The 16,093-nt window shown below is 42.6% G+C and overlaps 1 protein-coding gene across 1 annotated transcript in view; it reads right to left on the bottom strand.

Moving 5' to 3' along the window:
• Positions 1-5,439: 5,439 nt before the first annotated feature.
• The window catches only part of LOC132585206 (collagen alpha-1(XXVIII) chain-like), a 77,704-nt gene continuing 67,050 nt past the window's right edge, over positions 5,440-16,093 (bottom strand). Inside the window, exons 32-37 of the mRNA XM_060257012.1 lie at positions 13,837-14,394; positions 12,121-12,362; positions 10,178-10,286; positions 9,999-10,115; positions 8,226-8,414; positions 5,440-5,691 (exon numbers count right to left, since the gene is read on the bottom strand). Of these exons, the coding sequence (XP_060112995.1) occupies positions 5,684-5,691; positions 8,226-8,414; positions 9,999-10,115; positions 10,178-10,286; positions 12,121-12,362; positions 13,837-14,394 (1,223 nt within the window). The 3' untranslated portion in view covers positions 5,440-5,683. The remainder of the gene's footprint in view (positions 5,692-8,225; positions 8,415-9,998; positions 10,116-10,177; positions 10,287-12,120; positions 12,363-13,836; positions 14,395-16,093) is intronic.

Genomic DNA, 16,093 nt, shown 5'->3' with positions numbered 1-16,093 from the left:
TCATGCTACTTTACGGAAGAGAGAGAGAGCGATCTCCGCAGCGTTGATCTCGTATTTTGCGTGGTCAATTCTTATTAGACACCAGGCCTTGAATTCAGCAGGAGCTCACAGGAGCACAGCTCCTGAACCTTTCTGATGGCACCCCATCCCCCCCCTTCCCACCTACCTTGTTGATTGAATAGTAGGTGCAGCTGCATAACCCCTGGATGAGCTCCACCACCTATTTTTCTACAAAACGATCCCTGCTTATTACCATGTTGTAATCACAATAAAAGAGCTTTGATTAATTGCTACCGGTCTCCTAATGCATCAAACCAGCTATTCAACACTGTCATTCAAATTTTTTGAGCCTGCCTTTTTTTTCCCTATTCCTTCTAAAAGATTATCTTACTTTGTAGAGGATTGCCAGCTTGTTGGAAAACCCTCTATCTGGCTGGTATCAGAATGAATTCATTCATTCTTAAACAATAAAAAAACCCTTCCTGCTTCACTAGCATATGAGCCTTGAGTTCTTATTCTTTCTCAGAAGATATCTTGAAGGGAGGGAATTTCGTTAGAATTAAGAAATTCCCCTGACACTCCACCCCAAAAACCTCTAGGTATTTCCTAACCTGTATTACCCCTGACAGAATTACAAATATTTGCCTTTGATCTTTTATTTGGGGAAAATTAGCTGCAAAGGCAGAGTATAGAGAGAGGTGGGGTAAATCAGGATCCATTATCTATATTTACGGAGACAGTCCCAGATAGCCCTTATTAGAGCCTATGACCAGAACCACATTGTAAAATAAAATGAGTTTTATTTATAAAGGAAGAATAAAATTTAAACATACACACAAATAGAATTTAAACTAACACATATACAAGATAGGGTTGCCAAGTCCAATTTAAGAAATATCTGGGGACTTTGGGGGTGGAGCCGGGAGTCATTAGGGGTGGAGCCAAGATGAAGGCTGTGACAAGCATAACTGAACTCCAAAGGGAGTTCTGGCCATCACATTTAAAGGGACAGCACACCTTTTCAATGCCTTCCTTCCATAGGAAATAATGAAGGATAGGGGCACCTTCTTTGGGGGCTCATAGAATTGGACCCCCTGGTCCAATCGTTTTGAAACTTGGGGGATATTTTGGGGAGAGGCACTAGATGCTGTGCTGAAAATTTGGTGCCTCTACCTCAAAAACAGCCCCCCCCAGATACCTGTGGATCAATTCTCCATGATTTTCTATGAGAATAAATCTCCATAGGGAATAACAGAGTTCCCAGCAGACATTTCCCTCCCCTCCCCCCGCTTTCTGACGACCCTGAAGCGGGGGGAGGGCCTCCAAACCGGGGGATCCCCTGCCCCCACCTGGGGATTGGCAACCCTAATACAAGAACACCAGAGAATAGTAGTTAGTGGAGAGGAAAATTGGGGGCGGGGAGGGGGGAGAGAAGGCATATCCAGACATGGTCCCAGGTCCAGAAGCAGAAGGACAAGATGGCCAGTGTTTGGGGTGTGTGGTTGGAACACACAACACACTGAGCATAGACAATGCTGGATATATTGTAACTCCAAAATGTATCCTGAAGGTATGACCGGGAGTGTTGAGTGGTTTATACAATAGTTTCATGGGTTTTTTGAAATCTTGACAAAAGCAAAGTCTGAATTTCCCCCAAGTGTTAAACAAAGTATAATCTTCTCTGTTTGCTCAGAGAAAGGGGCCAAGAGATGGATTTTGGGTGTAAGCAAGGAACTTAAGAGTTTTCAGAATTCAGTACACATTGGTGTTAAGTTTGGTACCCAAATATTTGATGTTTAGTATCCCTATGGTTAAAGCATGCTGCTGCATTGTACCAATTCTGCATGCTAATCAATATGAGAGTTTTTTGTTTGTTTGGTAAAGAAGAAGACGACTGCAGATTTATACCCCATCCTTCTCTCTGAATCAGAGACTCAGAGTGGCTTACAATCTCTTATATCTTCTCCCCCCACAACAGACACCCTGTGAGGTGGGTGGGACTGAAAGGGCCAACCAGTTTGGTGTAGTGGTTAAGTGTGCGGACTCTTATCTGGGAGAACCAGGTTTGATTCCCCACTCCTCCACTTGCACCTGCTGGAATGGCCTTGGGTCAGCCATAGCTCTGGCAGAGGTTGTCCTTGAAAGGGCAGCTGCTGTGAGAGCCCTCTCCAGCCCCACCCACCTCACAGGGTGTCTGTTGTGAGGGGAGAAGACATAGGAGATTGTAAGCCGCTCTGAGTCTCTGATTCAGGGAGAAGGGCGGGATATAAATCTGCAATTCTTCTTCTCTCACAGCAGCTGCCCTTTCAAGGACAACCTCTGCCAAAGTTATGGCTGACCCAAGGCCATTCCAGCAGGTGCAACCGGAGGAGTGGGGAATCAAACCCGGTTCTCCCAGATAAGAGTCTGCACACTTAACCACTAAAGTATTGTGTACGTAAGTGACTGTCGATCAAGTTCATGTCCCCTATTTAAAACACTGGGATCCTTTTTGTTTGCATTTTTTCACAGTATATGGTAAAAGATTTTATCATGAGAAGTGACTAAAAGAAACAATCTGATTCTTTATTATATGGTGAGATGCAATACTGGTTTTGCAAGGCCTCATTAGGATTTTGCTGCATGCATAGAAGCATATGTATTCAATCTTTAAAGACATATTTTAGTATCTATATATATTTAATTCACAAAAATACATTGCACACATTTAATAAGATACAAATAAGCCACTGTCAGTGTTTTTAAAACAGGAACAAAAATGTATTTAATGATCTCTTGCTGCCTTTATCAAGAACTATGAACATTCTGGTATTAGCATATAGTGGCAACATAACTGGCCCTATCATGGTGTCATACTTGTCTACTGGTACATACAATTTCAGTCAGTTATTTGACAATTCTGCAAGCTGAAGGACTGCACAATCTTGACAGTTTGCCCTTTTGCTTACGTGAACATAGTAGTGGGAGCATACAATCATCAACAGAGTTTTGCCATTCCAAGCCCATTGACTTCAACTGTGTTTACAATTGCACTCTCAGTCTACACAGTATTTAGGTCAGACTCATGAATCTCATAACGAACAGGGACCTGTTGACTGCATGCCAGTATTAATTTGCTGCACACTCTGCAATGATAAAGCCTCTTCGGTGCAGAGGGACTACTGCTGTAATGAAAGAGAAGCCTTTCATCTGTTTTGCGTTCCTTATACTTTGAAGTGCCAATATCTATAGGCAAACAATGAGGTTTATTTAAAAAAAAAACAACAACTCCCAATTGCAACAAAGCACCTTCTAGCTACAGTTCTGAAAATACAAGATTGGTTTTTGAATGGAAAGCTATAGGTCCTTAGTATACTAACATGACATTTAAATTAGCTTCATTGTGCTGGGATCCTGCAAAAATAAAAATACCACTGATAGAAGGACTGTGGCTCCTCCCCCCCCCCCATTCCAACCCAAAGTGAACCCTGAAATGCTGCTGGCTCCCTCTAAAATAGCACAAGGGAGGAAATTTTAGGTGGGATTCAATCTTGTGTGCTGTACTGTTCAACAGAACCCAAGGCCATTGCCTGAAACACATGAATGACCATTCATTTTGTTATATATATGTATGTATGAGAGAGAGCGAGAGAGTGTCTCAAACTGCAATTTGATCATAAGTAAATCTGTCCAGGATGGGAACCCAAAACATAACTAATTATGTCTGACTGATACTGTGTGTCAAGAATGAGTTTGATGAGTTTGATTGTATATTGTCAGATGCTGTTTTTAACTGATGGCGCCAGGAACCATAACTGCACAACTAACATGTCCATGCAGCATAGACATTTCATTACATACACCTCGGAGAAAATCTAGAGGTTTCACTGTAGTTTTCATAAAGTTTCTACTTCATGGTACTATGTGACAGGGCGTGTATCTGTGTGGCATTTTTGCAATCTTTCACCACACCACATCGCTAATTCAAGTTTTTTTAAAAGACCCTTAGAGTAAATCTATACAGTACAAATCAGGTGGGAAAGATTTTTCAGCTACTTAAAGAAATTATTAATTTATCATGAAGTAAGTATATCTCTAAGCAGATATGAATAACTTGAAGCAAAAATAAGTTGTATAACATGAAATAATTACGTTCCGCTGTGGTGCCCAAGAATTATTTGTTAACTGTCTTCTTTTTAGGCCTGTGATACAAGAAAGGAATATCTAGTTGTGAAGCCCTAATTCGATGCACATCCATTCAGAAGCAACCCCCTTTGTTCAGTGGGGCTTATTCCTAACCAGGCAGCATAAGTATCTAATTTCTAACCCTGAGTAGCATTTGCTTGTGAACAGTCCTTAGAAGAATCTGGGGGGGGGGGGGGAATATAGGAGGACTTTGGATGTGTGTATGGATAAAGGCAGAGCTACCCATTATGGACTACAGAGGCTCCCATTAGGTTATTGGATCTACCAGATTTCCTGGCAAATCTATTATTGCCAGATTCCTAAGAGTGGAGTCACCACACACTGCAAGGAAAACATGGGTTTCTTAATGAATTAAAATAAAGAGGTCGGGAGCACTGGTACAGAAAAACTGGTAGGTGAGAGGAAGTGCTTCACCTTCTACCTAGTGATTCTCTTTTGCAAGTCCCCCCACCTCTGCCGCTTCTGTAACTCATTCTCCCCTCTTTGGATTGTAACTAAATCGAGCCGGTTTCAGTGAAATGTTTCATAGGACAGAACTGGCAGGCGTCAGACAGGTTAGCCATCCCTCCCCCTCCCAACCCCTTGATTCTCCCCTTAAAACTTCTCCTCTTTATCTCGCAAAACTTCATTTTCAGGAACAATTGTTTGCTTCTGCCCTAATGTCTCAGGATTTATGTGGTCTACCTGATGCTCTGTAGTTAGGCCCAGCTAAACCTGCTGATATAAATATACTTAAGGGTGGCTAATTGCATCAGATTAGGCTGCAAAAGGGCTGATGGGGTCTAGGAGACAGATAATCGCTGAGCAATGAATCATCCCCTTCTAAAGAGCTGGGGCATCTGCTCTTGTCTCTTCTCCCAGCTACAGCTTTCCAGCTGGGTTTCTATCTGTGCTGCACCCCCTTACTTTTTTCCTCCTTCCAGTAATCTGTACTGTGGAGCTGAATTATTTGGAACAGACTATCAATTCCAGTTCCCTCCATTCATGTTATTGTCCTCTCTGTTTCTTCTGCTCCTCTATGCATTTTATTAAGCAAACTATACCTGTATTTATTTTTAAGAATCACTATTTGATTTTTGGCAGGTTTTGGAGATGTAATTGATTCCCCCCCCCTCTTTTTTTTTTTTTTTGCAATCTGCAAAGCCTGCAGTTTCTTTTAAACCCAAAATCAACAGTATAATCCAATACAGACTTTTTTCCTGCTCTAACTTCAAGGGGCATAAATCTGCATACAATTGTGTTGCTAGTTAGTTTCTTTGATCCTATTGTGCTAAACACTGCATCTCCAAACAGACTTGCATTTCCGGAAATAGGGTGCCAACTGCTCCACTGACTTTAGTGGGACTTTACTAGAATAAGTGGCTTGAGGATAGCAGCCTTAAATTCAAAACATAAAAAGATCTTAATACATATGCACAAAATATATTTTCCCTTGGTTGGCAAAAAGGACCTTTCTTGTTGAAGTCTCCTTGGCGGACATCTCCATTAACATTCTTCTTCAGACATCTATAAAACAGGGCAAGTTAAATAGTTGTATTCATAAACATGAACCTGTCAAATATGAACTTATTTAATCCAAATTGTGTGTGCAAAACCAATTCAGCATTATAAATATTTCAGAAAAATAATGGCAGCTCAGTTCTTTTTTAAATATATGGAAATAATTGTAGAAATATTTTTACTGACTTCTGGCCTTAAAATGTTATAATTAAAGACAGTGAGAACAACCTAGCAATTTGCTAAATCAATCTATCCATTAAGGTTCCTTACATTGTTTTTCCTTCACTGTTTTCCTGTACTGAATCTCCAAGATGTGTTTGTTTGGTTTTTTAACTTTATACCTGCCTGGGGTATAGTGTGGTTGAGTGGCAAAATCAGTTATTGGAGCAGTAATGCTCTAATGTATGTAATCATGCTTTGGTACAGCAATTCACTGGATCAGAGCCAGTAGTAGTAATATTTATTATTTTTTGTCCCATAACAGAGTCAGGGCTTTGTTTGTAGAACAAGCCCAGCAGGAACTCATTTGCATATTAGGTCACACAGCCCCTTACACTGGGTCAGCCAGAACTACGTTCCTGTGTGTTCCTGCTCAAAAAAAAGTTCTGGGTAGAGTTATACATAGGAAGCATATAATAATATAAAATATGTAATCAAGTTGATATTCACCTCCTCGTGGTGCACCCTGGATAACACTAAAGAGCTAGAACTTCTGGCTGCCAGACAATCATAGGATCTCCTGGCTACACTACACACATGAAAACAATCAACCAATCAAACAGTCCTTCTCGGAACTACTTGAAAAGGAATATAGGATATGGCATCTGAATCTGCCAAATGTATATTGAGGGTATAAGCAAATCTTAAAGCCAATACTGTTGCAAATCTTACTGCCAATAAAATAGATTTAGGGTCAGTAGTGACCAATCAGCACAGTTTTGTATGCACTTAAGCAAATTTTTCCTCATGTTTTTTTAATGAGTCTTTCAGTGCCTTTCGTCCAGTCCAGTCCCAGCTACCTTACTGACTACCATGAGTAAAGTGATCCTCATGGGCAGCTATGTGCAGGCATGAGCGTGTATGGGATTAGACAAAGGGCTATTAGAGTTTTCTTTAAGACAAATCCTCTCTCATTTCCCTTTACTTCCCTCTCACTTACTAAGGCCAGCCTGCTTTATGCATCCCCTAAGTTTAGCAGGCAAATAAAGTTTACGAAAGGGATCCCCAAGCTTTTTGACCCTGTGGGCACCTTTGGAATTCTGACAGAGTGGTGAGCACAGTCACAAAACTTGCTGCAGAACACATACACACACAATACAAGAAAAAAGAGGGGTAATTTAAACAATACATGGGGGAAGAGGGCATAAGGCCATAGAGTCCAACTTCCAAAGCGCCCATTTTCTCCAGGTAAACTCTGTTGGCTGGAGATCAGTTATAATAGTGGGACATCTGCAGCTACAACCTGGAAACTGGAAACCCTATGAAACAAGTTAATTTATTTGTTTTATTTATTTCATTCAATTTATATCCCGCCCTTTCTGCAAAGCAGGTTCAGGGTGGGTTACATCAAGATCATAGTGGCAGCTGCTGCTGAAGCGATATTATTGTAATCTGCACAGCCAATCAGATCTTCAGTGGCTAATCATAAGCCCTTCTGGGCAAGACCCCATCTGGCCCCACCCACTTTCTAAAAACACTTGGTGGGTAGCAGGAAAAATGTTGGCGGGTGCTACGGTGCCCAAAGGTACCACACTGGGGATTCCTAGCCTACAATTTCTGGTCATTACAAAGTCTACAGTTTTTAATCATTGAAACCTTTCTTGTAGTGAGAAAGGATGGGGAGCTCAGAGGTTATCTCTGATCTCAGGAGGGGAAAGGATACACATTACAATGATCCCATCTAAGGTTGCCAAGTCCAATTTAAGAAATATCTGGGGGCTTTGGGGTGGAGCCAGGAGACTTTGGGGGTGGAGCCAAGATCAAGGCTGTGATAAGCATAATTGAACTCCAAAGGGAGTTCTGGCCATCACATTTAAAGGGACAGCACACCTTTTCAATGCCTTCCTTCCATAGGAAATAATGGATAGGGGCACCTTCTTTTGGGGCTCATAGAATTGGACTCCCTGGTCCAATCGTTTTGAAAATTGCGGGATATTTTGGGGAGAGGCACTAGATGCTGTACTGTAAATTTGGTGCCTCTATCTCAAAAAACAACCCCTCCAGAGCCTCATATACCAGCAGATCAATTCATTATTTTCTATGGGAATAAATCTCCATTGGGAATAACAGAGTTCCCAGCAGACATTTCCCTCCCCCCGCCCCCGCTTTCTGACAACCCTGACGCGGGGGGAGGGGATCCAAACCGGGGGATCCCCTGCCCCCACCTGGGGATTGGCAACCATAATCCCATCTGTCATAATGAAATCTTGAGTTGTTCAAATGACTGGGACAGAATTTACTTTCTTTCCATACAGTTTTCACTCCGAAAATACAACAGATCAGGGTAGTTTTCAGCTGTAGAACAAGTTATCGATTCTTACCTCCAGAGAAAAATACACAGGTCTTTTTGCAGTCTTCTTCACTGTCAAAGCGATTCTCATTTCCATCACATCCACCGTACCAAAACTGAGCACAAGAATTGGCTTGCTTATCATAATACCATTTTATTATATATGTCCGGCACGGTCCTTGATCTAACTGTAATTTACATTGTGGGGTCTGGATCTTTTCTTTAAAAAAAATAAAATAAAAAAGAACTATTATCAGCATGACAATTTGGAATAATTGTGAGAGTAAAGCCGCATCTGAAAGAATAATTTTAAAGTTTCAAAAATGTACTGAGCTGCTAGCAGAGAATTCGTAATAGACAAAGGCATCTAGTCCAAGAAAATACTGCACAAAGGGACGTTGGATCAGTTGCAAAATCAATGGCCATAAGTCAGAAAGAGCTCTGATAGATTTGCTCAAGGGTATTCATTGACCCAGTGGAAACGCCAACATCTTCCTTTGAGCTGTAGCCCCATCCTTTTGCCAGTATCAGATTCCAAACTGAAACTCCTCAGAACTTCAAGAGAAGCTTATAGCAGGGCACTGAATTTGCTTTTCAGAGGTAGGGGAGCCATGCTGTGTGTATAGAGCTAATCAATGTACCTTGAGTTCCAGTGAGAAAAGCGGACAATAAACTACATAGGGCTTTCCCACTTGTATTATTTCCTTGCCTGGGTGCCCATATTGTGTTGATTTTTCCTTCCTTTTCCACAAGTGTTTTGCACCAGTTTGGTGCAGTGTTTAAGAGCGTGGACTCTAATCTGGGAGAACCAGGTTTGATTCCGCACTCCTTAACATGCATCTGCTGAGTGATCTTGGGTCAGTCACAATTCTCTCAGAGCTCTCTCAGCCTCACCTACCTCACAGGGTGTCCATTCTGGGGAGAGGGAGGGAAGGAGATTGTAAACTGCTCCGAGACTTTGAATGGGCAGGGTATAAATCCAATTTCTTCTTCTCCTCCTCCTCCTTCCCGTCCTCCTTTTCCTCCTCTCTAGTGGTTGGTTTGATATTTTATCTCTGTGTATCTCCAGCTTATTTACAAGCACAGTTGAAGTGCTCGTACATAAACCAGAGACATAGCCATGAAATATCAAAGCAATCACTAGATGGAGCAAAACACATGCAGAAAAGTGGGGGGGGGGGGGGGAATCAACACTATGAGCACACAAGTGACAAAAATAAGACATGCAGAAAAGCCAATAAATAAAATTGTGGCTTGTGGCCACTGCCAACTAAAAGCTGGAAATTATGTAGCACTCCTTGGAGGAAAGGTGGGATTAAAAAAAGAAATGGGTGGTTACTAGGGACAGGTCCCTTTATGTGGGGCACTCTTAACTGTGAGATATCTCTGCAAGCATATTGACAATCACCAGAGATGACTGACAATCACCAGAGACAATTCTGTTCACTCAAGTGATGTAGTCGTTTTATCTGCTATTTCACTGGTTTCTTCATTGTTTTTTATCATATTAGTTACAATCATTCAATATTTTTATATTGATTCATATTTGTTTGTAAGCCATTGATGATTAGCCTGTGATAAGTAAAGATATTAAACAAATAAATAAATGAGATTTCCTGAAGAGAGCTATTACACATAAATATATGGATAAAATCACATTAAGTTACCAGATATAATTTAGAATGAATCACCTCTGCGAAATCTAACCATATACCGCTGTAGCTCATTGGGATTTGTTTACTTACTCTTAAATGTATATGCATATCAAAAGCAATGAATGTAAAGTGTTGATGTGTGTAATGACCTGGCTTTGGAGTAGGTGCAACAGAAGAAGCTGGTGAATGAGAAGATGACTTTGCTTTTGCTGGTGGTATTGATGGCAGCGGTGGTGGTGATGAAGATGATGATGGTGATGTCACTACTGCAGGATATAATTTAAAAAGAAACAGTTTTGGTTTGGATTGGGAAACATGGCATGTTAGGAACCAGATGATAGCAATCTGTTACCTTCAGTATTCCCTGGAGGCAAGGATGGATTATTAAGTCCAGTATCATAGCCCTTGGGTGATTCTTTCTTGGGTGATTCTTTTGCCTGAAAGAAATATGAAGTTTTATTAATTCTAACATTTGGGGATATAAGAATATTTATTTCTGAGTGGGACCATGGCACATCAAGAGAGGATGTTTAAGCCTTCCTTCCTTTGCCATTCTTGAATTGAAATGGCTCAGGAGCATGCTATTTGCCCCATTGGGGAAGCTACATATACACCACCAGTACATGTGAAGCTGCTGGTGGAGCAAATAGGACTCCTCAGAGTAATTTCAGGTCAGGAAAATGGTGTAGGAGAAAAGGCTTAAGCACCCATTTCCGGTCATGGTAGGGTTCCCAGCCTCCTGCTGGGGGTGGTTTTTCCCCCAGTTTGGAGGCCACCAGCCCACCGGCACAAAGCTGACTGGTGGGGGATCTGCTCCATCAGAGCCCAACATGCCTAGTGCGATGACATCACCTGGAAATTATGTCATTGTGCTGGGCATGCCGCACAGGAGACAGTCTATCATTTGGGTAAAAACCCTATCGCACCATAGAGTTTTTTTATCCAAATGCTACAGCATCCCCCATGTGATGTGCCTGGTGCAATGACATCACTTCCAGATGATGTCATCATGCCACCCCTGCAAGGGATATTCCCCTCCATGAGCCAGGTAAGACCTAGCAACCCTAGGTCATGGTCTTTCTTTGAATACAGCAACTGCCTGATTGATAGACTTTGTGATGTGTACATAGGTTCTCAGAAACCTCACATATTTTTGTCCAATTTACCTCCTTTCTCAAAGCTCCACTCATGGCTATATTTTCTGAGCTGAACACAAATTTGAAAGGCTAAGAGTATTAACATCAAACTATTGATTAGGTTCAAAGTATTAAAAATCAATCAAAAGCATAATTAACATGCAGTATTAACAAAGATTATTTCAGGCCAATGGACACCTTTCTTGGTGCACACCAAGCAGTACTTCAGACTGGCCACAGGAGAACTGATTGGCTGTGCAGATTAAAATACCATTTCAGCTGGGGTAGCCACCACAAAGTTAGTTTTATTCCCTCTCATGCCTCTTTCCCAGTGCTTTTATTAAATTACTCCTCTCCTACACATAGGGCTTTTGCATATTAGGCCACACCCCCTGAAGTAGCCAATCCTTCAAGAGCATACAGGGCTCTTAATACAGGGTCTACTGTAAGCTCTAGGAGGATTGGCTACATCAGAGGTGTATGGCCTAATATGCAAAGGAGTTCCTGCTACCAAAAAACCCCCTGTTTACACATGTGTTCCCAATGTGTATATGGTTCCGTCTCCTGTGTCAGCCATTTTGTAGTTACGCCTACCATCCCTCTGTGTCAGAAATCCATAGGTGCCCAGAGGCTCAGGAAGGCTGGGGACCCCTGCCCAAGATTACAAAACTGTTAAATTAAAACCGATTTGCATTCACTTTGGTCCTTAACTGACTGATCCTCAGACAGTTAGGTTCAGAGAGGCAACACAGAAATGGCCTAAACAAAATAAACAAACAGACAAATGTCTGTGGTTAACCAATGTTAGGGTTGCCAGCATTCATGTGGGGCCTGGAGAACTTCCACTTTTACAACTGATCTCCACCTGGCAGGAAAACAGCTCCCCTGGAGAAAATGGCTGCCTTGAGGGGTGGACTCTGTGGCATTGTACCACGCTGTGGCCCCTCCCCTCCCCAACCCTCCCCCCTCTCAGTTCTACCCCCAAAGTCTCCAGGTATTTTCCAACACAGACTTGGCAGCCCTATTAACCATTAAGATCCAAAATACTATGCCCCGCAGCAAGTATACTAAACAGATATCTTAACTCATTTAAAAGTAAAAGGAATTCAGAAAATATCCAGTGTCCAGTATGTACCGGGATTAATGGCTGAGAAAGCTTATCCAGATTTATGGCGTTCTCTTTCATAGGTGTTTCATATCCCTTAGATGAAACTGACTGCCCACTATTACTACTAGTGTGTAATAAGTATTGGGAAGAATGAGAAGTTATTGAATGGATGGATGGTCCATTTATGCTCCCTCCGTTTCCAATGCGGTTGTATATTAAGGCACCATGTTCATCTTCACAAAACTGGTTCACAAGTTTGGATTCCAGAGCTTAAAAAGAAAAAATATATATATTAAAAATCTATGGTGAAACTTACACATTTTGGTCAAAAATGAGATTAAACATGCAATGGTGACCATGTTTGAACAGTCATAAAAAAAGTGACAGTTTCTCTGGCGTTTGGATAGTTTTGGGATGTTATTTTTTTCAAATCTGGTGCTCCAAAGTAACTATTTGTATTTCTGAATCTGTATCTGCAAAACAAGCATAATGTGTTGCATCTAACTAACTTTTCCACTGGAGAAAAGGGGAGGAGAGACCAGAAAAAAAATGTTGTGCTTCCATGACCAGCAAAAAAAGTTGTGCTGAAGATTATGGAACCTGCATGGACAAAAGCCAAGTGGGCACAGAGCTGTAATAAGGAAGAGATTTAGATGAGATCATACAAGTTGCAATATTCTTGCGTAGCAGAGCTTGTAGACACTGTATTTTCAGTGATTTTCTTTATAACTTTGGGGTGGGGGTAGTTCATTTATTTAGGAGCCCTGTGGCACAGAGTGATAGGCTGCAGTACTGCAGTCTAAGCTCTGCTCACGACCTGAGTTTGATCCCGGCGGAAGCTGGGTTCAGGTAGCTGGCTCAAGGTTGACTCAGCCTTCCATCCTTCCGAGGTTGGTAAAATGAGTACCCAGCTTTCTGGGGATAAAGCATAGATGACTGGGGAAGGCACAAGCAAACCACCCCATAACAAAAAGTCTGTCATGAAAACAAAAAGTCTGTTGTGATGCGAATGTCACCCCAGAGTTTGAAACAACTGGTGCTTGCACTGGGGACTACCTTTACCTTTAGTTCATTTATTAATGGATTATCCCCACCCCAAAGTTATTTAGTTCATTTATTAATGAATGATGTCCATTTATTTAATTTATTTATTAATGAACTATGTATTAGTGAACTCAGTTTTGCACTTTACCTCCACTACGTCTAGATAATCGACAAGCACAGAAAGGACATCTTTTACATAAGAACGTAATGTAAGAATAGCCAGGGCTTTTTTTTGCAGCAGGAACTCTTTTGTATATTATTGTTCCCTCTAAGCGGGGTTAGTGTGAGCTAGCTCACAGTTTTTTAGCTTACACATTTTTGTCTTAGCTCAGGAAAAATGGCCCCAGAGCAAACTAATTGATGCAGCAGCTCACAAAGTAGAATTTTTTCTCACAAGACTCCACAGCTTAGAGGGAACATTATGCCACACCCCCCTGATGTAGCCAATCCTCTAAGAGCTTACAGTAGACCATGTAATAAAAGCCCTGTAAGCTCTTGGAGAATTGGGGTGTGTGGCCTAACATGCAAAGGAGTTCCTGCTACAAAAAAAGCATTGAGAATAGCAGAAGAGTCCTGTGAGATAGACCAATGGTCCATCAATCATTGAATGAAGGCACCAAAAGAAAAGAACCCCAGAACTAGTTAACCTGAACATGACCTGCGATGCAGAGATGTCTGTTCTGAGAAAAGATTACCCACCTGGAAGAGTATTGAAGTCATCTATGAGATACATATGTTCTCTGTCAGGGTCCGATGCAATCAGATTCAGTTCACGCAAGAATTCAACTTGTGTTGGATCTGAAGTATTTACAATTCCAATTGCATACATTTCAATGTTGGCAGCGTGAGCTTCTCGGACAGCAAAATCCAGTTTAACAGCTTCTCTCTTGTCTGCTTGGCCATCTGTTAGGACTATAGCAACTTTCCTTACACCAGTTCGAGCCCCAAAAAATCCTTCCTGGGTTGCTTTGCGGATGGCCGTTCCTGTGTAAGTCCCTTCTCCCATATATAACATTTTCCGAATAGCTTGTTTCACGTCCTGTTGGGTAGTGTACCTATTCAGTCCAAATTCAAGCCGAACTTCCAAACTGTAGAGGACGAGACCAATTCTGGTAGCATTTCTGCCCACAGTCACTCTGTCTACTAAAGCAGTGACAAAATCTTTGATTATTTCGAAGTTTTCTGGACCAACACTTTCAGAGCTGTCGATCACAAATACAAGCTCCATGGGTATCTCCTTGCATTTAATACCGCAACCTGCACAAGAAAAAAACAAACAAATCTTGAATATTACAGACTCTATTAAAGCTACATAGTCAGCCTCAACAGTTACCTTCCCTATATGTAATGTATATAAGCAAGAAATTATTAATGCATCTAAGATAAATTGATCAACTGGCGGAAAGTACCAATTAATGTAGATTTTCCCCACATTCCCCTCCCAGCAGACCCTTTCAAGCTCCAAAAAGATGACTCCTGGGGTTGAGGGACACGTGGTTTATGTCGGAAGTGAAGGCGCTGTCCCCTGTCTCAGCCTCTAGATGAGGAGTGTCGAAACTCATTTGTTATGAGGGCTGGATCTGACATAAATGAGACCTTGCTGGGCCGGGCCATACGTGTCCTAAAATGTAATGCCAGGTAGCAGAGATATAAACTTTATAAAGGACACAGACAAACACAATCAAAGATTTTTTTAAAAAACCCTAAAACATGTTTAAAGTATTAGCACTCTTACAATATTGGTGGTCAGTATCAAAACAAGCTCTCCCTCCCCTCCTTCCTCCCCAAGAGAGGAGCCTCAGCCAATGGAGAAAACAGAGGCTTTGCTCTGCAGCTCCTGTGCAATTGAGAAATACTGGCAAAGCAAGCTGTGAGGCAGAAGGAAGGAAGAGACAGGGAGGGAGAAGGAAGGAAGAGACAGGGAGGGAGAAGACTTGCTTGCGGCCTGATAGGAGCCCTCCGGGGGCTTGATCTGGTCCACGGGTCACACGTTTGACACCCCTGCTCTAGATGTTGCGGCAACAGGCTACATAGCTAGTCAAACTGACCCTTCCATCCTACATGTCTACTCTTCTGCCTCTGTTCCTTTGAAATGCAAATTGTTTTCAAAGGGAACTTCCTTCCTTCCGCCCTCTCTCACACAATGCCAGTGCCCTTCTCCCTGCACACACCAAGAGGGACAACATGCCATCTGCTCTTGGTACCATTAGGGAGATGGCCCTCTTGCCATCTGCCTCCATCCTTAGCTAGTAAGTTAGTAATCTATCCTGTCTCTGCTCTTTCCTATCCAAAGTGCACTTCTCTAATAAAGAGAGGAGTTATTTTCTCCTTTTAAACTTGCAACGTGGCTCTATACAGCTCTGCAAGATGAGAAACCTGGTTAAGTGATGCTCCCACATTTGTAGCTTTATTTAAGCACTCTGCTAACTAGTGGGAACTGGCCTAACTATACCAGTGAATCCCAACAGTTCAGTGGGGCAGCAGTGAGGAGGAGGCAGCACCGGTTCGTAGGCAAATAGCACCCTAGGCAGGCGTCCCCCCCAGGCACGCTCCACTGACCCCTCCCACCGCCTTGGCCACCGCCAGCCTCCTCCGGCCCAACACCGTGCTCCGCTCGCCCCCCCTGCTGCGCTTCACTTATTCCCCACTGCTGCGGCTGCTGCCAACCTCCTCCAGCCTACCGCCACCACTGTGCTCCACTCGCCCCACTGCCGCCGAGCTTCACTCTCTCGCTCCCCCTGCTTGCCGTGACTAGAACAGCCCTACAGGCTTTTCGCAGCCCGCGCCTGCGTGTTTAACCAAATGCACAGGCACAGGCTGCTAGAAGCCAGTAGGGCTGTAGTCACAGTGAGCGGTGTGTGTGTGTTAGGGAGCAGAGTGTGGTGGTGGCAGGGGGCGAGCGGAGTGCAGCGGTGGAGGGCCGGAGGAGGCCAGAAGCTACTGCGGTGGTGGGGGG

Source organism: Heteronotia binoei, chromosome 16 (assembly GCF_032191835.1).
Source record: "Heteronotia binoei isolate CCM8104 ecotype False Entrance Well chromosome 16, APGP_CSIRO_Hbin_v1, whole genome shotgun sequence".
In the NCBI taxonomy this organism is placed as follows: Eukaryota; Metazoa; Chordata; class Lepidosauria; order Squamata; family Gekkonidae; genus Heteronotia; species Heteronotia binoei.
Note: the sequence above shows the minus strand (reverse complement) of the source record. Positions and strands in the feature narration are given on the sequence as shown.